This window comes from Oncorhynchus mykiss, chromosome 9 (genome assembly GCF_057628025.1).
Source record: "Oncorhynchus mykiss isolate SJ-2025 chromosome 9, ASM5762802v1, whole genome shotgun sequence".
Classification (NCBI taxonomy): domain Eukaryota; kingdom Metazoa; phylum Chordata; class Actinopteri; order Salmoniformes; family Salmonidae; genus Oncorhynchus; species Oncorhynchus mykiss.
This window is the reverse complement of record NC_143030.1, coordinates 64011428-64038712: the sequence shown is the minus strand read 5'-3', so window position 1 is coordinate 64038712 and position 27285 is coordinate 64011428. Positions and strand designations below refer to the sequence as shown.

Sequence of the window (27285 nt, the reverse complement as noted above, 5' to 3'; positions counted from 1 at the left end):
AAGTTTGAAATGTCCAATAAATGTCGTTCCACTTAATGATTGTGTCCCACTTGTTGATTCTTCACAAAAAAATACAGTTTTATATCTTTATGTTTGAAGCCTGAAATGTGGCAAAAGGTCGCAAAGTTCAAGGGGGCCGAATACTTTCGCAAGGCACTGTATAAGTATCTGTCTGATGGTGTCATTTTGAGGTGTTTAAAAAACAGGAAATGTTGATGCAAGTGAGCGAGATACAGTAGGGTTGTAAACAGACAGGAAAATATGCCGTCACACAGAGAGTGGGAGTAGTAAACAGATAGATGTAGAGGGACAGAGAGAGGGGGGTAGAATGATAGGGGGAAAGAGAGAGAGAGAAAGAGAGGGGGAAAGAGAGAGAGAGAAAGAGAGGGGAAAGAGAGAGAGGAGAGAGAGAGAGGGGGAGAGGGGGAAGAAGAGGGGGAGGGGGAAGAAGAGAGAAAGGGGGATGGAGAGAGTCAGATAAAGAGAGTGAGGGAGTCAGCAAGAACGAGAGGGAGAATGGGGAAGGGAGAGCGAGCGAGTGAGAGTTGTTTGGAGAAGGGGGAGAAAGAGAAAGGGGTAAGGGGACGGTGGTACTTTGTTTCATTCGTGACACTCAGAGCCTCCCAGTCAGTGTTATTCTGATTTCTCTCTCTCTGGTTCTCTGGTTGGATTGGCATCACCCTGGGCTTTTCTTCCTGGCTACACTACGAGGACCCACTGCATCTCCAAGGAAATGTGTGCAGGCAGATGCACTGTCTGTCTGTGTATGTATGTGTGAATGAGTGAGTGTGTGCCTGTCTCTGTTAATGCATTCCTGGCTGGATGTTTGCGCTGTGAGTGTTTATGTGTCAGACGAGGAAGAGGCAACAGGGCTACCGTTGGGGTTCTGCAGTGTGAGTGACCTAGCTAGGGTCCAGTGTCTCCCGTGTAGCCGGGTAGGAGCTCTGTCCTGCTCTTCTCTCCGCCTGGCCTCCATGAGTTTATCTGAGGACACACATCTCCTCCCTGGAAGGTAGGTTCCATAGAAAGGCACGGTGTGGGGCTGCATGGTGTGGGGCTTTAGGCAGGGTGTGGGGCTGGTTGCATGGCGGATCCTGTCGGTCTACTGTCAGTTCAGTGTTGGGGATTAGAGGATTACAATGCTGGTTCAGGGTATCACTGTTGCTGATGCAGCTCGCTCTCTCCATCTGTCTGTCTGTCTGTCTGTCTGTCTACCTTCTTGTGCTCTCTCAAAGATGTTATAGTTTAAGCAATAAAGCCCGAGGGGGTGTGGTATATGTTCAATATACCACAGCTCATGGCTGTTCTTAGGCACGATGCGAGGCGGAGTGCCTAGATACAGCCCTTAGCCGTGGTATATTGGCCATATACCATAAACCCTGTGGTGCCTTATTGATGTTAAAAACAGGTTACCAACGTAATTAGAACAGTAAACATGTAGTTTTGCATCATACCCGTCTCATATATCACGGCTTTCAGCCAATCAGCCTCCAGGGCTCGAATGACCCAGTTTATAATGGTTAGTTTGGTACTGCTATAATTAAGTGTTTGTGACATATCACCTGATGTAATATTGTTGTCAGGGGAACGGCTGAAAAAGCAGGATTCAAAAGTGTGTCAGCAGTGCTGTATGTGTCCATGCATAAGTTAATATAACTGGATGTTATCCAATAAGGTTGAAGCACTATCTGGAGTAGATTTAGATGTTCTGTGTTGTGGGTCTCTACTGATTAGATCAAGGCAACAATGGACTGTGTCTAGCTGGACTTTTGTAGATTGCATATTTCATAAATGAAAAACGTAATGGCAGATGTTAGTACTAGCTTTTAGATTTCATGGACAGTTGCATGCTCCAATCTTACATAATGTCTGCTCACAAACATGAATAAAACCATTACACGCTTATTGACTGTGAATGTGGATAACTAACTGTGAATGCTGCATAACACCTGCAGTCTCCCTGACTACAAAACAAAACATTACCTCTCCTCTCGGTAGAAAGAAAATCCACTCCTCACCTCTTCGGGACCTCAATATGGGTGATATTGCCAAAGATAAGTGGGGCACTGATTCAGTGAACCCCCAACATCTGACCTCTCCACTGTCCACTGGCAAAGGATTCAAGCAGAATAATAACCTGAAATTGCACGTGAAGATCCACATGGGAGAAACCATATCATTGCAATCTTTGTGACAACTTTTCCAGCACTAGCACCCAGTCATGACTGAGAGGCTTGAGAGACTCAGTGGTATGAGAGGAGGCTGTTTTTGAGATGAGGAGGAGGAGAGCATTTGTTAGATGAGAGGAGGAAGAGGAGGCCGTTTTTTTATGGCTGATAAGATAAGGTAGGCCCTACTACATCGTAAAGCCCATTCAAATCATGTGTTTATAATAATCTAACGTAAAAGAGACATCACACCACATGCATACTAGGCAACCAGAGGGTTGACCCACGCTCCGGGTCATATTTAGATTCATGACTATGACTAACGCGACTACATACAGTAACTGCATATATATTTTTCATATGCTGACAGACACCAATTTCCAGCTGAGTATAGGCTACATGCAGTCGCAGCATTTGCTGGCCTATAGCCAACACTCTAGTCAACAATAACCCCATCAATCATATTCAAAACCAGCCATCATAACTGGCTTTGACCTCCAAAATGCAATGATCCATTCTAATGCAAGTGAAAACAAAATGAAAGGCATCCAGATGGACCGTATCATATGATTACCGTCTGAGCTGTAGCTCTTTTATAACTACAGCCAAGATGGAGACACCGTTTGAAGGTCTTGGCAAGGTTTTTTTATGGATGCTCTGCAAGCATAATCGTGTCACCGCTCACATGCTCATTCATGCGGCGAATGCCTCACAACCAAAATTGCACTGTACACGGCCACCACCATGCTTCAACAGGCACTGATTCCCCAGTTATCTCTGCTGAGTCAAAACAATCACACTGTTTGAGCGACATTTCTCATTAAAGTGGAGTCTTACGTCAGACTGAATCAATTTACCTGAAGAGGAAAAGGGAACGTTTGACAGACATCCAGCCAACAGTAAGATGAGAGCATCAGACAGACATAATCAGACCCCAGTGTCTGGAGTCTGGACCTTCGTCTCCGGAAATCAAACTCAAGTGTTTTAGAGACAACAGTCACAGAGCAAAAGAGAAAGTCTGAGAGTCACTGAGAAATGCAGGCAGATGTGACCATTCAATCACAGGGTTCAGTGTCTCTGCAATTATCAGCATTACTGCCTGTGTTCAAACAGGTAGAGACTAGAGACACATATAGGGAGATACAGGAAGGCATAGATACATTATGAAAAACAACACAGTAGTGTGTCAATTGTAAATCATTGATTTTCAATATGTGTGCAGGCCAATCTAAGTTTGGTTTGGATGTCTAAACTGGCTCTGTGGCAACGTCTAAAATGATAACCCATTTCCTATATAGTGCACTACTTTTGACAAGGGCCCAGTAGTGCACTAAATAGGAAGTAGGGTGCCAATTGGGATGCAACTGTGTCAGTCACTATCCAGGGCAGCCAGTTAACTACAGCTGACCATTAGCTGTTGCACAGTTCAGCTGGCCCACACAACATCAGATCAGCCACAGTTGACCAGCGCTGCAATTCAGCTGGTCTACCAGTGGTCATTCAGCTTTCTAATGTGGTGACAAGCATGCATGCATGGATGCACACGCACACATACACACAATCACACTTGTGCTGTACTCATGTAACAAAGGTTGGTTATGATTCCACTTCCCACTGCAGAAATATATATGTGATGTTTATGTATTCCTATTGGTTGACTGAAATTACATATCAATAAGGTGTTTTGCCATTGGTCATGCTTGCAGATAGGGGGAGATCGCTAACGTTAATTCTTCCCGGTCTGATATTGACATGTACGAGATCACTATGTACATTTCCTGATATACAGTATATAGACATGTGCCTTCAGAAGTCTCCAGCGCCAGAGAAGATGGCTGACGTTTTACGTGCTCCAAACCGATTGTGATTTTATGATCATTTTTTTGCGTTGTTTCTTTTTTTACTTATTTTGTACGTAATGTTGCTGCTACCATCTCCTATAACCGAAAATAACTTCTGTACATCAGAACAACGATTATTCACCACAAACTGGCAGAAGTTTTTTTTCCTTTAACGAGTCCGAAGAGCCCGACGTGAACGACATACTGCTTTTCCCAGGAACAGGCCCAAATCTCTGTCATTTGCGTGAAGAGACGACGGAGAAAAGAGGAAGGAGGTCGTCGGGTTGCCGTCTGAGAATTCGTAGGTGATCGAATAAACCCCCCCTGCCTTCCATTCTACTAGCTAACGTGCAATCATTGGAAAATAAAATCGACAACCTACGAGGAAGATTAAACTACCAACGGGACATTAAAAACTGTAATATCTTATGCTTCACGGAGTTGTGGCTGAACGACGACATTATCAACATACAGCTGGCTGGTTAAACGCTGTATCGGCAGGAGAGAACAGTGGCGTCTGGTAAGACAAGGGGTGGCTGACAATGCATATATGTAAACAACCGCTGGTGCATGATATCTAAGGAAGTCTCGAGGATTTGCTCACCTGAGGTAGAGTATCTCATGATAAGCTGTAGACCACACTATCTACCTAGAGAGTTTTCATTTGTATTTTTCGTAGCTGTCTACATACCACCACAGTCCAATGCTGGCACTAAGAACGCACTCAATGAGCTGTATTCCACCATAAGCAAACAAGAAAACACTCATCCAGAGGCCGAACTCCTAACAGCCAGGGACTTTAATGCAGGGAAACTTAAATGTTTTACCAAATTTTTATCAGCATGACCACCTTTACTCCACACACAGAGACGTGTTCAAAGCTCTCCCTTGCCCTCCATTTGGCAAATCTGACCATCATTCAAGCCTTCTGATTCCTTCTTACAAGTAAAAATTAAAGCAGGAAGCACCAGTGACTCGGTCAATAAAAAAGTGGTCAGATGAAGCAGATGCTAAGCTACAGGACAGTTTTGCTAGCACAGACTGGATTTGTTCTGGGAATCTTCCTATGGCATTGAGGAGTACACCACATCAGTCATTGGATTCATCAATAAGTTAATCGATGACGTCGTCCCCACAGTGACTGTCGCTTTCAAGGAGCAGGACTCTAACCCGGAAGCTTATAAGAAATTTCGCTATGCCCTCCGACGAACCATCAAACAGGCAAAGTGTCAATACAAGACTAAGATCGAATCATACTACACTGGCTCCGACGCTCGTCGGATGTGGCAGAGCTTGCAAACTGTTACAGACTACAAAGGGAAGAACAGCCAAGAGCTGCCCAGTGACACAAGCTTACCAGACGAGCTAAACTACTTCAAATCAAATCAAATGTATTTATATAGCCCTTCGTTCATCAGCTGATCTCTCAAAGTGCTGTACAGAAACCCAGCCTAAAACCCCAAACAGCAAGCAATGCAGCTGTAGAAGCACAGTGGCTAGGAAAAACTCCCTAGAAAGGCCAAAACCTAGGAAGAAACCTAGAGAGGAACCAGGCTATGTGGGGTGGCCAGTCCTCTTCTGGCTGTGCCGGGTGGAGATTATAACAGAAAATGGTCAAGATGTTCAAATGTTCATAAATGACCAGCATGGTCAAATAATAATAATCACAGGCAGAACAGTTGAAACTGGAGCAGCAGCACGGCCAGGTGGACTGGGGACAGCAAGGAGTCATCATGTCAGGTAGTCCTGAGGCATGGCCCTAGGGCTCAGGTCCTCCGAGAGAGAGAAAGAAAGAGAGAAAGAGAGAAAGAGAGAATTAGAGAGAGCATACTTAAATTCACACAGGACACCGGATAGGACAGGAGAAGTACTCCAGATATAACAAACTGACCCTAGCCCCCCGACACATAAACTACTGCAGCATAAATACTGGAGGCTGAAACAGGAGGGGTCAGGAGACACTGTGGACCCATCCGATGACACCCCCGGACAGGGCCAAACAGGAAGCACAGCCCCCACACCACTAGAGGGATATCTTCAACCACCAACTTACCATCCTGAGACAAGGCCGAGTATAGCCCACAAAGATCTCCTCCACGGCACAACCCAAGGGGGGGCGTCAACCCAGACAGGAAGACCACATCAGTGACTCAACCCACTCAAGTGACGCACCACCTCCTAGGGAAGGTATGAAAGAGCCCTAGTAAGCCAGTGACTCAGCCCCTGTAATAGGGTTAGAGGCAGAGAATCCCAGTGGAAAGAGGGGAACCGGCCAGGCAGAGACAGCAAGGGTGGTCTCTACTTCTATGCTTGCTTCGAGGCAAATAACACTGAAACAGGCATTAGAGCACCAGCTGTTCTGGACGACTGTGTGATCACACTCTCCGCAGCCGATGTTAGTAATACCTTTAAACAGGTCAACATTCACAAGGCCGCAGAGCTAGACGGATTACTAGGATGTGTACCACGAGCATGCGCTGACCATCTGGCAAGTGTCTTCACTGACATTTTCAACCTCTCCCTGTCCGAGTCTGTAATATCAACATGTTTTAAGCAGACCACCGTAGTCCCTGTGCCCAAGAACACTAAGGTAACCTGCCTAAATTACTACCAACCTGTAGCACTCACATCTGTAGCCATGAAGTGCTTTGAAAGGCTGGTCATGACTCACATCAACACCATTATCCCAGAAACCTTAAACCCACTCCAATTTACATACCGCCCTAACAGATCCACAGATGATGCAATCTCTATTGCACTCCACACTGTCCTTTCCCACCTGGACAAAAGGAAAACCTATGTGAGAATGCTATTCATTGACTACAGCTCAGCATTCAACACCATAGTGCCCTCAAAACTCATCAATAAGCTAAGGACCCTGGGACTAAACACCCTCTGCAACTGGATCCGGGACTTCCTGACGGGCCGCCCCCAGGTAGTAAGGGTAGGCAACAACATATCCGCCACGGTGATCCTCAACACAGGCGCCCCTCAGGGGTGCGTGCTCTGTTCCCTCCTGTACTCCCTGTTCACTCATGACTGCACAGCCAGGCACGACTCCAACACCATCATTAAGTTTGCCGATGACACAACAGTAGTAGGCCTGATCACAGACAACGACGAGACAGCCTATAGGGAGGAGGTCAGAGACCTGGCTGTGTGGTGCCAGAACGTCAACCTCTCCCTCAACATGATCAAGACAAAGGAGATGATTGTGGACTACAGGAAAAGGAGGAAAATGAGGACCAAGCACGCCCCCATTCTCATCGATGGGGCTGCAGTGGAGCAGGTTGAGAGCTTCAAGTTCCTTGGTGTCCACATTACCAACATACTAACATGGTCCAATCACACCAAGACAGTTGTGAAGAGGGAACAACAAAGCCTATTCCCCCTCAGGAGACTGAAGAGATTATGGCATGGGTCCTCAGATCCTCAAAAGGATTTATACAGCTGCTCCATCGAGAGCCTCCTGACTGGTTGCATCACTGCCTGGTATGGAAACTGCTTGGCCTCTGACCGCAAGGCACTACAGAGGGTGGTGCGTACGGCCCAGTACATCACTGGGCCCAAGCTTCCTGCCATCCAGGACCTATATAGAAGGCGGTGTCAGAGGAATGCCCTAAAAAGACCCCAGCCACCCTAGTCATTGACTGTCCTCTCTGCTACTGCACGGCAAGCGGTACCGTAGCGCAAAGTCTAGGTCCAAGATGCTTCTAAACAGCTTCTACCCCCAATTCATAAGACTCCTGAACATCTAATCAAATGGCTACCCAGACTATTTGCATTGCCGCCCCCCCCCCCCCACACCCCCCACACCCCCTCTCTCTTTTACACCGCTGCTACTCGCTGTTATTATCTATGCATAGCCATAACTCTATCTACATGTATATATTACCTCAATTACCTCGACTGACCAGTGCCCCCGCACATTGGCTCTGTACCTGTACCCCTGTATATAGTCTAGCTATTGTAATTTTACTGCTTCTCTTTAACAAAATGTTACTTTTATTTCTTGCTCTTATTCGTATTTTTTCAACTGCATTGTTGGTTAGGGGCTTGTAAGTAAGCAGTCTACACCTGTTGTATTCGGCGCATGTGCCTAATAAAATTTGATTTGATTTGAGAAAGTATTCAGACCCCTTGACTTATTCCACATTTTGTTGTGTTATAGCCTGAATTCTAAATGGATGAAATCTTCTTTTTTTGTATCACCCATCTACACACAATACCCCATAATGAAAAAGTGTTTTTCAAAATCTTTGCACATTTATTGGTAATTAAATATAGAACGTAGCAATAACCACCAACCAACTTGCCAGAGCTTGAATCATTTTTTAAAGAATAATGTGCAAATATTGTACAATTCAAGTGTGCAAGCTCTTAGAGACTCACCCAGAAAGACTCATAGCAGTAATCGCTGCCAAATATCTATTGGTATTTCTGTATTGCTGCTATGAGTTTTGAAAGGGGTGACACACGTCACATTGGTCTGTAATGAAGCTTTCCAATCTACTGTATATTCAACATGTTAAAAAAGGACCGAGAGGTTTTGGTTGTTTGCCTTAAATTTAAAAAAAAAACAAGAGATGAAATATTCATGTCAGACGGCGCCTGGGATGAGACGTGAGTGAGAGGGTCTTTTTGAAGTAGCATCATGATGGAGTTCTTATTGGTGTCTTTGTTAGAGTAGCAAAGCCTGGCTGTCTCTGTCTTTGAAAGAACACCCTCAGTCTCCGTTGTATGTAACATTTGAATGTTATAAGTAGGCCAATGATGTGAACTCAATGATCTTGGTGCTTGGTGTGGTTTAAATAAAGAAAACCTTCTTGTGATGGTTAATAGTTATGGCACACATGGTTTAATTTACCCCTGGCTCAAGTACCCAAGTGAGTCACTAGATAAACACTAAACTGACTTGAGATGAAATTAAAGATATAGGTAGGTATGACTAAACATGTTTGTTTATATTCACATTTTTCACCCACAAATTCATAAAGGTGAAATATGACTGATACATTAAACATACACAGTGCGTTGTCATGACACGACCAGCAAATTCAGACAACCAACCCATTTGCTAATGGTCTGTCAAGCATCCGCGTAACATTATAGCCTACATGTACCTGAACATATCTCATAGGGTTGTTATGCAATCCTGTGGAACATAATGTCAGTCTATTGGAAATTGATATTCAGGTCAAGGGGAAATGTACTGAGTAATGAGTTGTGTAGTGTTCCTCCTACCAGACTCAATTTCTGAGAATCACTATGTTATTATAGCCTTCCTTATACGGCACCGATGTTGTAATACATTAGAAGCATTTCCTAGAGTTGTGGTGACGTAATTATGTCTTGCTGTGTAAGATATTAAAATACTGATTGGAGCATGGCAACACGTTCAAGGACGCTCCCTATACGATTGAAAGGTGACCTAAAGGTTTATTTTTAACACAGTTCCCTATTGACTCTGCTGTCTGTCAGACTGGGAATGTAGCACTTCATATTAGGGTGTACTTTATAAAGGGGTTATAAATAGCTTATAACCGGGTCAGTTCTTTATAGATAGTTAATAATCTGATAGGCAATAAACTTATCCTATCCTTTATTCAAGTTCAGTTACTATATATGCCCTAGAAAAGTAAGCACACTTGGTAACTTACATAACCTCAAACCCATAAGGAGGGATGCTTGGTAACCTACATAACCTCAAGCCCATAAGGAGGGATGCTTGGTAACCTACATAACCTCAAGCCCATAAGGAGGGATGCTTGGTAACCTACATAACCTCAAACCCATAAGGAGGGATGCTTGGTTAACCTACATGACATCAAACCCATAAGGAGGGATGCTTGATAACCTACATAACCTCAAACCCATAAGGCGGGATGTTTGGTAACCTACATAACCTCAAACCTCTAAGGAGCGATGCTTGGTACCTACATAACCTCAAACCAATAAGGAGGTATGCTGGAGGAAGACAGCAGAGGGAGCACGCCCCCATCCACATTGATGGGGCCACAGTGAAGAAGGTGAAAAGCTTCAAGTTCCTCAACGTACACATCACTGACAATCTGAAATGGTCCACCCACACAGACAGTGTGGTGAAGAAGGCGCAATAGTGCCTCTTCAACCTCAGAAGGCTGAAGAAATGAGGCTTGGCCCCTAAGACCCTCACAAACATTTATAGACGCATCATTGAGAGCATCCTGTCAGGCTGTATCACCGCCTGGTACAGCAACTGCATCACCCGCAACCGCAGGGCTCTCCAGAGGGTGGTGCAGTCAGCCCAACACATCAGCGGGGACACACTGCCTGCCCCCCCAGGACACGTATAGCACCCAATGTCACAGGAAGTTTGACCTGTTCACCCTGCTATCATCCAGAAGGCGAGGTCAGTACAGGTGCATCACAGCTAGGACCAAGAGACAAAAAAACAGCTTCTATCTCAAGGCCATAAGACTGTTAAATAGCCATTACTAGCTGGTATCCACCCAGTACCCTGCCCTGAACTTAGTCACTGTCACTAGCCAGCTAGAACCCGGTTACTCAACCCTGCACCTCAGAGGCTGCTGCCCTACGTACATAGACATAACATCACTGGTCACTTTAATAATGGAACACTGGTCACCTTAATAATGTTTACATACTGTTTTACTCATTTCATATGTACAGTTGAAATCGGAAGTTTACATACACTTAGGTTGGAGTCATTAAAACTCGTTTTTCAACTATCCACAAACTTCTTGTTAACAAACTGTAGTTTTGGCAAGTCGGTTAGGACATCTAGTTTGTGCATGACACAAGTCATTTTTCACACAATTGTTAACAGATTATTTCACTGTATCACAATTCCAGTGGGTCAGAAGTTTACATACACTAAGTTGACTTTGTCTTTAAACAGCTTGGAAAATTCCAGAAAATGATGTCATGGCTTTAGAAGCTGATAGGCAAATTGACATCATTTGAGTCAATTGGAGGTCTATCTGTGGATGTATTTGAAGGCCTACCTTCAAACTCAGTGCCTCTTTGCGTGAAATCATGGGAAAATCAAAAGAAATCAGCCAAGACCTCAGAAAAATAATTGTAGACCTCCACAAGTCTGATTCATCCTTGGGAGCAATTTCCAAACACCTGAAGGTACCACATTTATCTGTACAAACAATAGTATGCAAGTATAAACACCATGGGACCACGCAGCTGTCATACCGCTCAGGATGGAGATGCATTTTGTCTCCTAGAGAGGAAGTGCAAATATGTCCCAGAACAACATCAAAGGACCTTGTAAAGATGCTGGAGGAAACAGGTACAAAAGTATCTATATCCACAGTAAAACTAGTCCTATATCGACATAACCTGAAAGGCCACTCAGCAAGGAAGAAGCCACTGCTCCAAAACCGCCAAAAAAAGCCAGACTACGGTTTGCAACTGCTCATGGAGACAAAGATCGTACTTTATGGAGAAATGTTCTCTGGTCTGATGAAACAAAAATAGAACTGTTTGGCCATAACGACCATCATTATGTTTGGAGGAGAAAGGGGGACGCTTGCAAGCCGAAGAACACCATCCCAACCATGAATCACTGGGGTGGCAGCATCATGTAGTGTGGGTGCTTTGCTGCAGGAGGGACTGGTGCATTTCACAAAATAGATGGCATCATGAAATAGGAAAATTATGTGGATCTAATGAGGCAACATCTCAAGACATCAGTCAGGAAGTTATAGCTTGGTCGTCAATGGGTCTTCCAAGTGGACAATGACCCCAAGAATACTTGGCTTAACGTTAAATGGCTTAACGACAACAAAGTCAAGGTATTGGAGTGGCCATTACAAAACCCTGACCTCAATCCTATAGAAAATTTGTTGGCAGAACTGAAATAGCGTGCAAGGAGTGTGCATGCAAGGAGGCCTACAAACCTGACTCAGTTACACCAGCTCTGTCACGAGGAATGGGCCAAAATTCATCCAATTTATTGTAGGAAGCTTGTGGAAGGCTACCGAAACGTTTCACCAAAGTTAAACAATTTTAAGGCAATGCTACCAAATACTAATTGAGAGTATGTAAACTTCTGACCCTGTAGTAACCAAAAAAGTGTTAAACAAATCAAAATATATTTTAAACTTTAGATTCTTCAAAGTAGCCATCCTTTGCCTTGATGACAGCTTTGCACACTCTTTTCATTCTCTCAATCAGTTTCATCTGGAATGCTTTTCCAACAGTTTGAAAGAGTTCCCACATATGTTGAGAACTTGTTGGCTGATTTTCCTTCACTCTGCGGTCCAACTCATCCCAAACCATGTCAATTGCCAGGTCGCAGTTAAATAAAGGTGAAATAAAATAAAAAAATAAAAATTGGGTTGAGGTCTGGTGATTGTGGAGGGCAGGTCATCTGACGGAGCACTCTATCACTCTCCTTCTTGGTCAAATAGCCCTTACACCACAAATGATAGTCCCACTAAACGCAAACCAGATGGGAGTGTGTATCGCTGCAAAATGCTGTGGTAGCCATGCTGGTTAATTGTGCCTTGAATTCTAAATAAATCACAGACAGTGTCACCAGCAAAGCACCTCCACATCATCACACCTCCTTCTCCATGCTTCACAATGGGAACCATACATGCAGAGATCATCCGTTCACCTACTCTGCGTCTCACAAAGACGGTTGGAACCAAAAATCAGACCAAAGGACAGATTTCCACCAGTCTAATGCCCATTGTGTTTCTTGGCCCAAGCAAGTCTCTTCTTATTGGTGTCCTTTAGTAGTGCTTTCTTTGCAGCAATTCGACCATGAAGGCCTGACTCATGCAGTCTCCTCTGAACAGTTGATGTTGAGATGTGTGTCAGAACAGAAATTACAAGATTATGTTATAATGCTGTTATTGCATCAAATGGATGTTTTAAGAAACATAATAGGGGGTTCTTAGAACACTTTCATCGGTGTGTGTTCTCCTGAGGATGGCCCTCTGGGAGGCTTAAAACTGAGAAAAAAAACGGAAGATTTACGATGTCTTTGGATGATAAGCCTAACAAGACCACATTCCATAGCATGAGTTAATGTTTCTGTTCTATAAGGTACCAGAGAGAGATGACTCCGGGGCCATACCCTGGTCTCTACATAATGAGAACAGTTTTACAGCAGATACTGTCTGCTGTGAACTATAAGTATCTTTCATACAAATCTTAACCTTGTGACCCATTCCATACACCTGTTGTTTGTCATGTAGACTGAAGGGGGTGTATCTTTGCTATATAAGGCCATGGTATCTTTTGTCGTTGGGATCTCAACGAATCACTTACGGGTGGTTTGTTGACAAGCTCCAATACTGCAGTAACTAAATAATAACGTTTACTTGTTTGAATAATTCCAATAATTTCACAACATCATCAAATCAAATGTATTTATATTGCCCTTCTTACATCAGCTGATATCTCAAAGTGCTGTACAGAAACCCAGCCTAAAACCCCAAACAGCAAGGTGGCTAGGAAAAACTCTAGAAAGGCCAAAACCTAGGAAGAAACCTAGAGAGGAACCAGGCTATGAGGGGTGGCCAGTCCTCTTCTAGCTGTGCCGGGTGGAGATTATAACAGAACATGGACAAGATGTTCAAATGTTCATAAATGACCAGCATGGTCAAATAATAATAATCACAGTAGTTATCGAGGGTGCAACAAGTCAGCACCTCAGGAGTAAATGTCAGTTGGCTTTTCATAGCCGATCATTGAGAGTATCTCTACCGCTCCTGCTGTCTCTAGAGAGTTGAAAACAGCAGGTCTGGGACAGGTAGCACGTCCGGTGAACAGGTCAGGGTTCCATAGCCAGAAGGCAGAACAGGGTTCCATAGCTATAGGCAGAACAGTTGAAACTGCAGGAGCAGCACGGCCAGGTGGACTGGGGACAGCAAGGGGTCATCATGCCATAATGAGGCATGGTCCTAGGGCTCAGGTCCTCCGAGAGAGAGAAAGAAAGAAAGAAGGAAAGAGAGAATTAGAGAGAGCATACTTAAATTCACACAGGACACCGGATAAGACAGGAAAAATACTCCAGATATAACAGACTGAACCTAGCCCCCCGACACAAACTACTGCAGCATAAATACTGGAGGCTGAGACAGGAGGGGTCAGGAGACACTGTGGCCCCATCCAATGATACCCCCGGACAGGGCCAAACAGGCAGGATATAACACCACCCACTTTGCCAAAGCACAGCCCTCACACCACTAGAGGGATATCTTCAACCACCAACTTACCATCCTGAGACAAGGCAGAGTATAGCCCACAAAGATCTCCACCACGGCACAACCCAAGGGAGGGCGCCAACCCAGACAGGAAGACCACGTCAGTGACTCAACCCACTCAAATGACGCAACCCTCATAGGGACGGCATGGAAGAGCACCAGTAAGCCAGTGACTCAGCCCTTGTAATATGGTTAGAGGCAGAGAATCCCAGTGGAGAGTGGGAACCGGCCAGTGGGAACCGGCCAGGCAGAGACAGCAAGGGCGGTTCGTTGCTCCAGAGCCTTTCCGTTCACCTTCACACTCCTGGGCCAGACTACACTCAATCATATGACCTACTGAAGAGATGAGTCTTCAATAAAGACTTTAAGGTTGAGACAGAGTCTGCGTCTCTCACATGGGTAGGCAGACCATTCCATAAAAATGCTTAGAAATTCTAGGGACAACTAGGAGGCCTGCGTCTTGTGACCGTAGTGTACGTGTAGGTATGTACGGCAGGACCAAATCGGAAAGATAGGTAGGAGCCAGCCCATGTAATGCTTTGTAGGTTAGCAGTAAATCCTTGAAATCAGCCCTTGCCTTAACAGGAAGCCAGTGTAGGGAGGCTAGCACCGGAGTAATATGATCACATTTTTTGGTTCTAGTCAGGATTTTAGCAGCCGTATTTAGCACTAACTGAAGTTTATTTAGTGCTTTATCCGGGTATCCCGAAAGTAGAGCATTGCAGTAGTCTAACCTAGAAGTAACAAAAGCATGGATACATTTTTCTGCATCATTTTTGGACAGAAAGTTTCTGATTTTTGTAATGTTACGTAGATGGGAAAAAAGCTGTCCTTGAAACAGTCTTGATATGTTCGTCAAAAGAGAGATCAGGGTCCAGAGTAACGCCGAGGTCCTTCACAGTTTTATTTGAGACGACTGTACAACCATCAAGATTAATTGTCAGATTCAACAGAAGATCTCTTTGTTTCTTGGGACCTAGAACAAGCATCTCTGTTTTGTCCGAGTTTAAAAGTAGAACGTTTGCAGCCACCCACTTCCTTATGTCTGAAACACAAGCTTCTAGCGAGGGTGTGTCATCCGCATAGCAGGGAAAGTTAACATTATGTTTTCGAATGACATCCCCAAGAGGTAAAATATATATTAAACACAATAGTGGTCCTAAAACGGAACCTTGAGGAACACCGAAATTTACAGTTGATTTGTCAGAGGACAAACCATTCACAGAGACAAACTGATATCTTTCCGACAGATAAGATCTAAATCAGGCCAGAACTTGTCCGTGTAGACCAATTTGGGTTTCCAATCTCTCCAAAAGATTGTGGTGATCGATGGTATCAAAAGCAACACTAAGGTCTAGGAGCACGAGGACAGATGCAGAGCCTCGGTCTGATGCCATTAAAAGGTAATTTACCACCTTCACAAGTGCAGTCTCAGTGCTATGATGGGGTCTAAAACCAGACGGAAGCATTTCGTATACATTGTTTGTCTTCAGGAAGGCAGTGAGTTGCTGCGCAACAGCCTTTTCTAAAATGTTGGAGAGGAATGGAAGATTCGATATAGGCCGATAGCTTTTAATATTTTCTGGGTCAACGTTTGGCTTTTTCAAGAGAGGCTTTATTACTGCCACTTTTAGTGAGTTTGGTACACATCTGGTGGTAGAGAGCTGTTTATTATCTTCAACATAGGAGGGCCAAGCACAGGAAGCAGCTCTTTCAGTAGTTTAGTTGGAATAGGGTCCAGTATGCAGCTTGAAGGTTTAGAGGCCATGATTATTTTCATCATTGTGTCAAGTGATATACACTGCTCAAAAAAATAAACGGAACACTAAAATAACACATCCTACATCTGAATGAATGAAATATTCTTATTAAATACATTTTTCTTTACATAGTTGAATATGCTGACAACAAAATCACACAAAAATTATCAATGGAAATCAAATTTATCAACCCATGGAGGTCTGGATTTGGAGTCACACTCAAAATGAAAGTGTAATACAGGCTGATCCAACTTTGATGTAATGTCCTTAAAACAAGTCAAAATGAGGCTCAGTAGTGTGTGTGGCCTCCACGTGCCTGTATGACCTCCCTACAACGCCTGGGCATGCTCCTGATGAGGTGGCGGATGGTCTCCTGAGGGATCTCCTCCCAGACCTGGACTAAAGCATCCGCCAACTCCTGGACAGTCTGTGGTGCAACGTGGCGTTGGTGGATGGAGCGAGACATGATGTCCCAGATGTGCTCAATTGGATTCAGGTCTGGGGAACGGGCGGTCCAGTCCATAGCATCAATGCCTTCCTCTTGCAGGAACTGCTGACACACTCCAGCCACATGAGGTCTAGCATTGTCTTGCATTAGGAGGAACCCAGGGCCAACCGCACCAGCATATGGTCTCACAAGGGGTCTGGGGATCTCATCTCGGTACCTAATGGCAGTCAGGCTACCTCTGGCGAGCACATGGAGGGCTGTGCGGCCCCCCAAAGAAATGCCACCCCACACCATGACTGACCCACCGCCAAACCGGTCATGCTGGAGGATGTTGCAGGCAGCAGAATGTTCTCCTGAACCTGCTTTCATCTGTGAAGAGCACAGGGCGCCAGTGGCGAATTTGCCAATCTTGGTGTTCTCTGGCAAATGCCAAACGTCCTGCACGGTGCTGGGCTGTAAGCACAACCCCCACCTGTGGACGTCGGGCCCTCATACCACCCTCATGGAGTCTGTTTCTGACCGTTTGAGCAGACACATGCATATTTGTGGCCTGCTGGAGATCATTTTGCAGGGCTCTGGCAGTGCTCCTCCTTGCACAAAGGCTGAGGTAGCGGTCCTGCTGCTGGGTTGTTGCCCTCCTACGGCCTCCTCCACGTCTCCTGATGTACTGGCCTGTCTCCTGGTAGCGCCTCCATGCTCTGGACACTACGTGGACAGACACAGCAAACCTTCTTGCCACATCTCGCATTGATGTGCCATCCTGGATGAGCTGCACTACCTGAGCCACTTGTGTGGGTTGTAGACTCCGTCTCGTGCTACCACTAGAGTGAAAGCACCGCCAGCATTCAAAAGTGACCAAAACATCAGCCAGGAAGCATAGGAACTGAGAAGTGGTCTGTGGTCCCCACCTGCAGAACCACTCCTTTATTGGGGGTGTCTTGCTAAATGCCAATAATTTCCACCTGTTGTCTATTCCATTTGCACAATTGCCAGGTCGCAATTGTAAATGAGAACTTGTTCTCAACTTGCCTACCTGGTTAAATAAAGGTAAAATAAAAAATAAAATAAACAGCATGTGAAATTTATTGTCAATCAGTGTTGCTTCCTAAGTGGACAGTTTGATTTCACAGAAGTGTGATTGACTTGGAGTTACATTGTGTTGTTTAAGTGTTCCCTTTATTTTTTTGAGCAGTGTAGTACTAAAACACTTGAGTGTCTCTCTTGATCCTAGGTCCTGGTAGAGTTGTGCAGACTCAGGACAACTGAGCTTTGAAGGAATAAGCAGATTTAAAGAGTCCGTAGTTTGCTTTCTAATAATCATGATCTTTTCCTCAAAGAAGTTCATGAATGTATTACTGCTGAAGTGAAAGCCATCCTCACTTGGGGAATGCTGCTTTTTAGTTAGCTTTGCGACAGTATCAAAAATAAATTTCGGATTGTTCTTATTTTCCTCAATTAAGTTGGAAAAATAGGATGATCGAGCAGCAGTAAGGGCTCTTCGATACTGCACGGTACCGTCTTTCCAAGCTAGTCGGAAGACTTACAGTTTGGTGTGGCGCCATTTCCGTTCCAATTTTCTGGAAGCTTGCTTCAGAACTCGGGTATTTTCTGTATACCAGGGAACTAGTTACTTATTAGATGTAGTTTTTAGGGGTGCAACTGCATCTAGGGTATTGCACAAGGTTAAATTGAGTTCCTCAGTTAGGTGGTTAACTGATTTTTGTCCTCTGACGTCCTTGGGTAGGCAGAGGGAGTCTGGAAGGACATCAAGGAATCTTTGTGTTGTCTGTGAATTTATAGCACGACTTTTGATGCTCCTTGGTTGGGGTCTAAGCAGATTATTTGTTGCAATTGCAAACGTAATAAAATGGTGGTCCGATAGTCCAGGATTATGAGGAAAAACATTAAGACCCACAACATTTATTCCATGGGACAAAACTAGGTCCAGAGTATGACTGTGACAGTGAGTAGGTCCAGAGACATGTTGGACAAAACCCACTGAGTCGATGATGGCTCCGAAAGCCTTTTGAGTGGGTCTGTGGACTTTTCCATGTGAATATTAAAGTCACCAAAAATTAGAATATTATCTGCTATGACTACAAGGTCCGATAGGAATTCAGGGAACTCAGTGAGGAACGCTGTATATGGCCCAGGAAACCTGTAAACAGTAGCTATAAAAAAAGTGATTGAGTAGGCTGCATAGATATCATGACTAGAGGCTCAAAAGACGAAAACGTCTGGGTTTTTTTGTAAATTGAAATTTGCTATCGTAAATGTTAGCAATATCTCCGCCTTTGCGGGATGCATGGGGGATATGGTCACTAGTGTAACCAGGAGGTGAGGCCTCATTTAACACAGTAAATTCATCAAGCTTAAGCCATGTTTCACATCAAAATTATGATCAGTGATTAGTTCATTGACTATAACTGCCTTTGAAGTGAGGGATCTAACATTAAGTAACCCTATTTTGAGATGTGAGGTATCACAATCTCTTTCAATAATGTCAGGAATAGAGGAGGTCTTTATTCTAGTGAGATTGCGAAGGCGAACACCGCCATGTTTAGTTTTGCCCAACCTAGGTCTAGGCACAGACACGGTCTCAATGGGGAAAGCTGAGCTGACTACACTGACTATTCTAGTGACAGCTGGCTAACAGCTGCACCCTATTTCGTTGTGGAGCTAGAGGAGCCCTGTCTATGTTGGTAGAAAAGATGAGAGCACCCCTCCAGCTTGGATGGAGTCCGTCACTCCTCAACAGGCCAGGCTTGGTCCTATTTGTGGGTGAGTCTCAGAAAGAGGGCCAATTATGTACAAATTCTATCTTTTGGAAGGGGCAGAAAACAGTTTTCAACCAGCGATTGAGTTGTGAGACTCTGCTGTAGAGCTCATCACTCCCCCTAACTGGGAGGGGGCCAGAGACAATTACTCGATGCCAACACGTAGTTCTAGCTGATTTACACGCTGAAGCTATGTTGCGCTTGGTGACCTCTGACTGTTTCATCCTAACATCGTTGGTGCCGACGTGGATAACAATATATCTATACTCTCTACACTCGCCAGTTTTAGCTTTAGCCAGCACCATCTTCAGATTAGCCTTAACGTCGGTAGCCCTGCCCCCTGGTAAACAGTGTATGATCTAATACGTCTACTACATGTCTAATACATCTAATTAAGTTTAATACATGTGTCTGTTACTTGAACTCTGTGAAGCATTTATTTAGGCTGCAATCTGAGGTGCAGTTAACTCAAATGACCTTATCCTCTGCAGCCTCTGGGTCTTCCTTTCCTGTGACAGTCCTCATGAGAGCAAGTTTCATCATAGCGCTTGATGGTTTTTGCGACTGCACCTGAAGAAACTTTCAAAGTTCTCGATATTTTCTGGATTGACTGATTAATTTTAAAATGAATACATTTTTTCTCCCTTTCATGGTAGTTACAGTCTTGTCCCATAGCTGCACCTCCCGTACGGACTCGGGAGAGGCGAGGGTCGAGAGCCGTGCGTCCTTTAAACACAACCCAGCCAAGCCGCTCTGCTTCTTGACACAATGCCTACTTAACCCAGAAGCCAGCCGCATCAATGTGTCAGAGGAAACACTGTACACCTGGCGACCGTGTCAGCGTGCATTGCGCCCAGCCCGCCACAGGAGTAGCTAGAGCGCGATGGGACATCCCTGCCAGCCAAACCCTCCCATAACTCGGACGATGCTGGGGCAATTGTGCACTGCCCCATGGGTCTCCCGGTCTCGGCTGGCTGCGACAGAGCCTGGATCTCTAGTGGACCAGGATCTCTAGTGGAACAGCTAGCACTGCGATGCAGTGCCTTAGACCACTGAACCACTCGGGAGGCCTTGACCTTCATGTCTTCAAGTAATGATGGACTCTTGTTTTCTCTTTGAGCTGTTCTTGCCATAATATGGACTTGGTCTTTTACCAAATAGGGCTATCTTCTGTATACCACCCCAGCCTTGTCACAACACAACTGATTGGCTCAAATGCGTTAAGAAGGAAAGAAATTCCACAAATTAACTTTTAACAACTTGTTAATTGAAATGCATTCCAGGTGACTACCTCATGAAGCTGGTTGAGGGAATGCCAAGAGTGTGCAAAGCTGTCATGAATGCCAAGAGTGTGCAAAGCTGATAAGGGTGGCTACTTTGAAGAATCTCAAATATAACATATATTTTAATTTGTTTAACACTGTTTTGATTACTACATGATTCCATATGTGTTATATGATAGTTTTGATGTCTTCACTATTATTCTACAATGTAGAAAATAGCTTATTTCCTGCAATTTTACACATTTTTGGCATGTGGTGCAGAGAAAATGTTGCAGTTTTAAAGGTAATTCCAATGTGTATTCATGTGATATTTGAGTGACTCGAACATTACTACAAAATCGATGGGCTAAAAAACCTAACTAAAAAACGTTAGCTGAAATAGACTAGTTGATCTGGACATTTCTGAAAAGTTAATAGCTCTCTAAGGTATACAATGACTGTCATGACACGAGGAAAACTGATGGTGCACTACCCAATTTAGAAATTGCATCTTGTGCATTCTACTATTACAACTATCAAGAGTAAGTTGAAAGCCAGACTCAGTTCCTTAAAAAAACTATGTTTTCTGGAGGGGAGCACGCGCCCTCCCTGCCGACTCGTCGGGCCCCCACAGTTTGGGAACCACTGGTCTAGAGAGAGATTGTAGCCTCTGGAGGACTGGGAGGCCCACTCAGAACACAGTGGTGCTCCAGGGGCTTTGTGGTCTGTATGGAACATGTGTCTCTGATTACTCTGATATACAGTTTTGAGAATGACACAAATATTCGCTGCCTCAGTGTCTTTAGATATTTTTGTCAGATGTTACTATGGAATACTGAAGTATAATTACAAGCATTTCATAAGTGTCAAAGGCTTTTATTGACAATTACATGAAGTTGATGCAAAGAGTCAATATTTGCAGTGCTGACCCTTCTTTTTCAAGACCTCTGCAATCCGCCCTGGCATGCTGTCAATTAACTTCTGGGCCACATCCTGACTGATGGCAGCCCATTCTTGCATAATCAATGCTTGGAGTTTGTCAGAATTTGTGGGTTTTTGTTTGTCCATCCGCCTCTTGAGGATTGACCACAAGTTCTCAATGGGATTAAGGTCTGGGGAGTTTCCTGGCCATGGACCCAAAATATCGATGTTTTGTTCCCGAGCCATTTAGTTATCACTTTTGCCTTATGGCAAGGTGCGCCATCATGCTGGAAAAGGCATTGTTCGTCACCAAACTGTTCCTAGATGGTTGGGAGAAGTTGCTCTCGGAGGATGTGTTGGTACCATTCTTTATTCATGGCTGTGTTCTTAGGCTAAATGTGAGCCCACTCCCTTGGCTGAGAAGCAACCCCACACATGAATGGTCTCAGGACGCTTTACTGTTGTCATGACACAGGACTGATAGTAGCGCTCACCGGACAAGCTTTTTTCCGGATGCCCCAAACCATCGGAATGGGGATTCATCAGAGAAAATGACTTTACCCCAGTCCTCAGCAGTCCAATCCCTGTACATTTTGCAGAATATCAGTCTGTCCCTGCTGTTTTTTCTGGAGAGAAGTGGCTTCTTTGCTGCCCTTCTTGACAACAAGCCATCCTCCAAAAGTCTTTGCCTCACTGTGCGTGCAGATGCACTCACACCTGCCTGCTGCCATCCCTGTGCAAGCTCTGTACTGGTGGTTCCCCGATCCCGCAGCTTTAGAAGACGGTCCTGGCGCTTCCTGGACTTTCTTGGGTGCCCTGAAGCCTTCTTCACAACAATTGAACTGCTCTCCTTGAAGTTCTTGATGATCCGATAAATTGTTGATTTAGATACAATCTTACTGGCAGCAATATCCTTGCCTGTGAAGCCCTTTTTGTGCAAAGCAATGATGACAGCACTCATTTCCTTGCAGGTAACGTGGTTGACAGAGGAAGAACAATGATTCCAAGCACCACCCTCCTTTTGAAGCTTCCAGTCTGTTATTCGAACTCAATCAGCATGATCGAGTGATCTCCAGCCTTGTCCTCATCAACACTCACACCTGTGTTAACGAGAGAATCACTGACTTGATGTCAGCTGGTCCTTTTATGGCAGGGCTGAAATGCAGTGGAAATATTTGGGGGGGATTCAGTTCATTTGCATGGCAAAGAGAGACTTTGCAATTAATTTGAACACTCTTCATAACATTCTGGAGTATATGCTAATTGCCATCATACAAACTGAGGTAGTAGACTTTGTGAAAATTAATATTTGTGTCATTCTCACAACTTTTGGCCAAGACTGTACAGTCCCCTTAACACATCTACCCCAACATACTCCACATGGAAATCAACAGCTACTGGCTGAAGCGCACACATTCGAACTCTTAACAAAAGGCTTGGTTCAGTGCTCAACCCAGTTGTTGTTTCAATTCATTTCAAGGCCCAGTGCAGTCAAAGTTGTTTTTTTTCCTGTGTTTTATATCACATTGTACAACAGCTGATGAAACTAACACTGTACAATTGTGAACAATTTTGATCAGTGTTATTTCCTGATTGTAGATTGTATTTTCAACCAGCAACTAAGGACCATCAAATCAGCAGGTTTGCATGGGCAGGAGTTTTGGCTTTCCTTGTTGACATCACCATGCGGTACATTTTTTATAGACCAATAACAAAGAGCATTCCAAACCTCCAATAACAGCTAGTTTTCCCCTCCCCACTAAAACCACTCCCAAACAGTCCTAGCAAAATTCTTGCTTCAGAAATAGTGTTTACCCATTTTAACAGAAATCTTTCACAGTAAAGTAATTAATTGCTACCCAGAAATGATTTGATATATATAGTAAAAAGGCTGCATTGGGCCTTTAAACATTTCCAATTCTGATATTTATCCAAAGCAGATAAATGTAGACCAGATGGAACAACAAAAATAGTGTAGCGAATCCTTTGTTGTTGCTCACCTTCATGATCTTTTTGTCCACTCTCTGATGTTTTCCCTCCTCACACATTCACTGATTATTAAATTAGTTGATTCAAAGAGAACTTGTGGCTGTAATTAACGCTAGCAAACATTACGTAATGACATAATTGTCAATTAACTGTGCTACTGTTCTCTGACTAACAGCTACACTCCCTTCTGTCCACCCTCCTCCACTCCTTCTCTCTCTTTCTCCAGATGGGAAATGCTTCAGACACAGCCCTGTTTGTCTCCACAATCTCAAAGGAGCTTGACTTCCTCATGGGCACACTCTACAGCATATTCTGTGAGTTCATATTCACTGACAAGAGGTCATATTTACTCACTGTTTATCCATTCACAACAAATTCTCACATTTTAGTCAATTCAATTCCAACTAGCTAGTCATCCAGTCACAGCCACATGCAGCTCAAATTAAGAGAAAAGGCATATACAATCAATCCATTCACAGAGTACTGGATATGCTTTTATGCCTGGATGTATACCCTCCGATTTTCACATTCATAATTCTTCATCTATGTCTTCAGTTGTCCTTCTCTCTTTTTCATTTTATCATATTTCATTCTCTTTCTCTTCTAGGTGTTCTGTCTCTCCTGGGGAATGGCATCTTGATGCTTGTTGCGTATCGTAAGCGCTTGTCCTTGAAGCCGGCCGAGTTCTTCATCATTAACCTGTCCATCAGCGACCTTGGGATGACCCTGTCTTTATTCCCTCTGGCCATTCCCTCTGCATTCGCTCACAAGTTCGTCCTATTCTTTCTCTCTTCTGGCTCATGGAACAAAAAAAAACACTTGTTTCTCTCTCTCAGTGTTATTCTGAGTTATGATAATGAAGGAATATAACATTTTATAATGCCTAACTCTCATCTCTCTCTCTGTGTTATTCTGAGTTATAATAATGAAGGAATATAACATTTTATAATGCCTAACTCTCATCTCTCTCTGTGTTATTCTGAGTTATGATATTGAAGGAATATAACATTTTATAATGCCTAACTCTCATCTCTCTCTCACTGTTATTCTGAGTTATGATAATGAAGGAATATAACATTTTATAATGCCTAACTCTCATCTCTCTCTGTGTTATTCTGAGTTATGATAATGAAGGAATATAACATTTTATAATGCCTAACTCTCATCTCTCTCTGTGTTATTCTGAGTTATAATAATGAAGGAATATAACATTTTATAATGCCTAACTCTCATCTCTCTCTGTGTTATTCTGAGTTATAATAATGAAGGAATATAACATTTTATAATGCCTAACTCTCATCTCTCTCTGTGTTATTCTGAGTTATGATAATGAAGGAATATAACATTTTATAATGCCTAACTCATCTCTCTCTCACTGTTATTCTGAGTTATGATAATGAAGGAATATAACATTTTATAATGCCTAACTCATCTCTCTCACTGTTATTCTGAGTTATGATAATGAAGGAATATAACATTTTATAATGCCTAACTCATCTCTCTCTCACTGTTATTCTGAGTTATAATAATGAAGGAATATAACATTTTATAATGCCTAACTCATCTCTCTCTCACTGTTATTCTGAGTTATGATAATGAAGGAATATAACATTTTATACTGCCTAACTCTCATCTCTCTCCACTGTGTAGGTGGTTGTTTGATGAGATCACCTGTCAGTTCTATGCTATGTGTGGAGTTCTGTTTGGTCTGTGCAGCCTGACCAACCTCACAGCTCTCTCCTCCATCTGTTGCCTCAAAGTCAGCTTCCCTAACTATGGTGAGTTAGATGTCAATGCGTTAATCTCTGAGATGGTGAAATAGTCTGTTAAAACGGATGCTAACTAATTTGCCCTTTAGAGATGAATAAAGCACAATCTTATCTTATGTCAAAATGCACATTTCTCTGCCTTCCTTTTCCCCCTTTGTCCCATTTTCCATCCCCAGGTAACAAGTTCTCCTCGTCCCATGCCTGCGTCCTGGTGGTGGCTGTGTGGTGTTACGCCTCTGTGTTCGCCATCAGTCCCCTGACACAGTGGGGACACTACGGGCCCGAGCCTTATGGCACTGCCTGTTGCATTGACTGGCACGCGCCCAACCACCAGCTGTCAGCCCTGTCCTACATCGTCTGCCTGTTCCTTTTCTGCTACGCTCTGCCCTGCACCATCATTTTCCTCTCCTACACCTTCATCCTGCTGACGGTGCGCGGCTCTCGCCGGGCCGTCCAGCAGCATGTGTCATCCCAAACCAAAACCACCAATGCACACAGCCTCATTGTCAAGGTCAGAGGGTATCCCTGTGTCATCAGTCCAGTTCACAACAACAACAGTTCAGGGATTATGCAATTCTATGTGTGGATAGACGAGTATAGTTTGCAGGTTCTGTGGCAAAGTTATAATGCATTATACCGGCAGACTTTAAGTAAAGTAATATTGAACATTCATTTAATGTTTATGCCTATTTATATATGCAGAAATGTTTTTAATTATGTGTGTTTCTGAACAGTTGTCGGTAGCAGTATGCATCGGTTTCCTTGGTGCATGGAGCCCTTACGCCATAGTGGCCATGTGGGCGGCATTTGGTGATGCCACCATCGTGCCTCCTGCTGCATTCGCCTTGGCGGCCATCTTTGCCAAATCGTCCACCATCTATAACCCTATGGTCTACCTGCTGTGCAAACCCAACTTCCGCAAGTGTCTTTGCCGAGACACGTCCACATTCCGCAATAGGATCTGCAGGGGCAGCCCCCGGCCTGAACAGAAAGACCCCTTTGGATCCATATCACAACCATCCCAGAGAAACAACAAGGAAATGAGCATCTCATACGGACAGCCAGAGAGCCCCGTGGCTTGTCTGCACTGTGCTGAGGATGGAGCTCCTTGCCAAACAGGAACCACGTCCCAGAGGAGTGCCTGCATACTGACCGGCTCCACCTACGGCGAGGTGACTGTCAGTCAACTCTCTGCCAATCTGCAGGCTGATTTCCTCTAGTGTTGCATCAGAACTGCATCCTACCCTAATCGTTCAGACAGGGATGGCGAGATTGCCAGGTGGAAAGAGATGGCCAGGAAGGGAGAGACTGACAGTAAAATGGCAAAAAGTATTGGTTGAATCACATGTTGCAATCTGGCACACAAGCCAACATGACAGTATCTGTGTCAGTGAGAGATGATGGGCCCATCTTAACTCATCATTATTTTCTGACATCTGTATGTACCTCAGCAGCTGTTGCACTCATTCTTACCACAGCAAACAAGATAATATTGCTAGAGTCCAATGTCTTACAAGTTGGTCGCACAAGCATTTCGCTACACTCGCATCAACATCTGCTAACCATGTGTATGTGACAAATACGATTTGATTTGATTTGGTCAACCCAAACAACCAAGAATATTAAATTGTACAAGATGACAAAACACAAAAGTGTTAACTGAACTATTTAAATATATTTATAAAAGACAACATTTATTATTATTATTATTAAGTGCAGTGGATTTATCCAGGAAAATTATGTGGCAAGGAGACAGAACTAATGAAAATAGGTGCCCAATGATCCCACACATGATGCAATGTTCACATCTGTGTAGCGGGGGCGATATGAACATATTAAAGCTAATCATCATCAACTCATCTGGTTATACTGTGCCGGTGAAGAGAGAGACCTTGGCTGAATATTTCCTGACATATTTCCAATACATTGCTGATAGAATTGGGCTGTAAAGTAGCCCTGGTTTCCCTTCAGACCATTGTGTTGCTGTGCTGTAGACCTTGACGTGTATTTGTAATAAGAGAGCATATCTATAGTATCATTATGACCTTATTGTAACTGTGAAACAAATGTTTGAGGAAGTTGCTGTAATTATCAAATTTTATTACAAAACGTTGAAAC

General features: G+C 43.9%; 1 protein-coding gene across 1 annotated transcript; it reads left to right on the top strand.

Moving 5' to 3' along the window:
• The first annotated feature begins 293 nt into the window (after window positions 1–293).
• LOC110532501 (opsin-5) lies at window positions 294–27285 on the top strand. The gene is made up of 6 exons (XM_021616462.3): window positions 294–1012; window positions 23625–23712; window positions 24006–24168; window positions 25049–25176; window positions 25344–25678; window positions 25902–27285. The coding sequence occupies exons 2-6, from the start codon at window positions 23625–23627 to the stop codon at window positions 26385–26387; spliced, it is 1200 nt and encodes a 399-aa protein (XP_021472137.1). The 5' UTR covers window positions 294–1012; the 3' UTR covers window positions 26388–27285.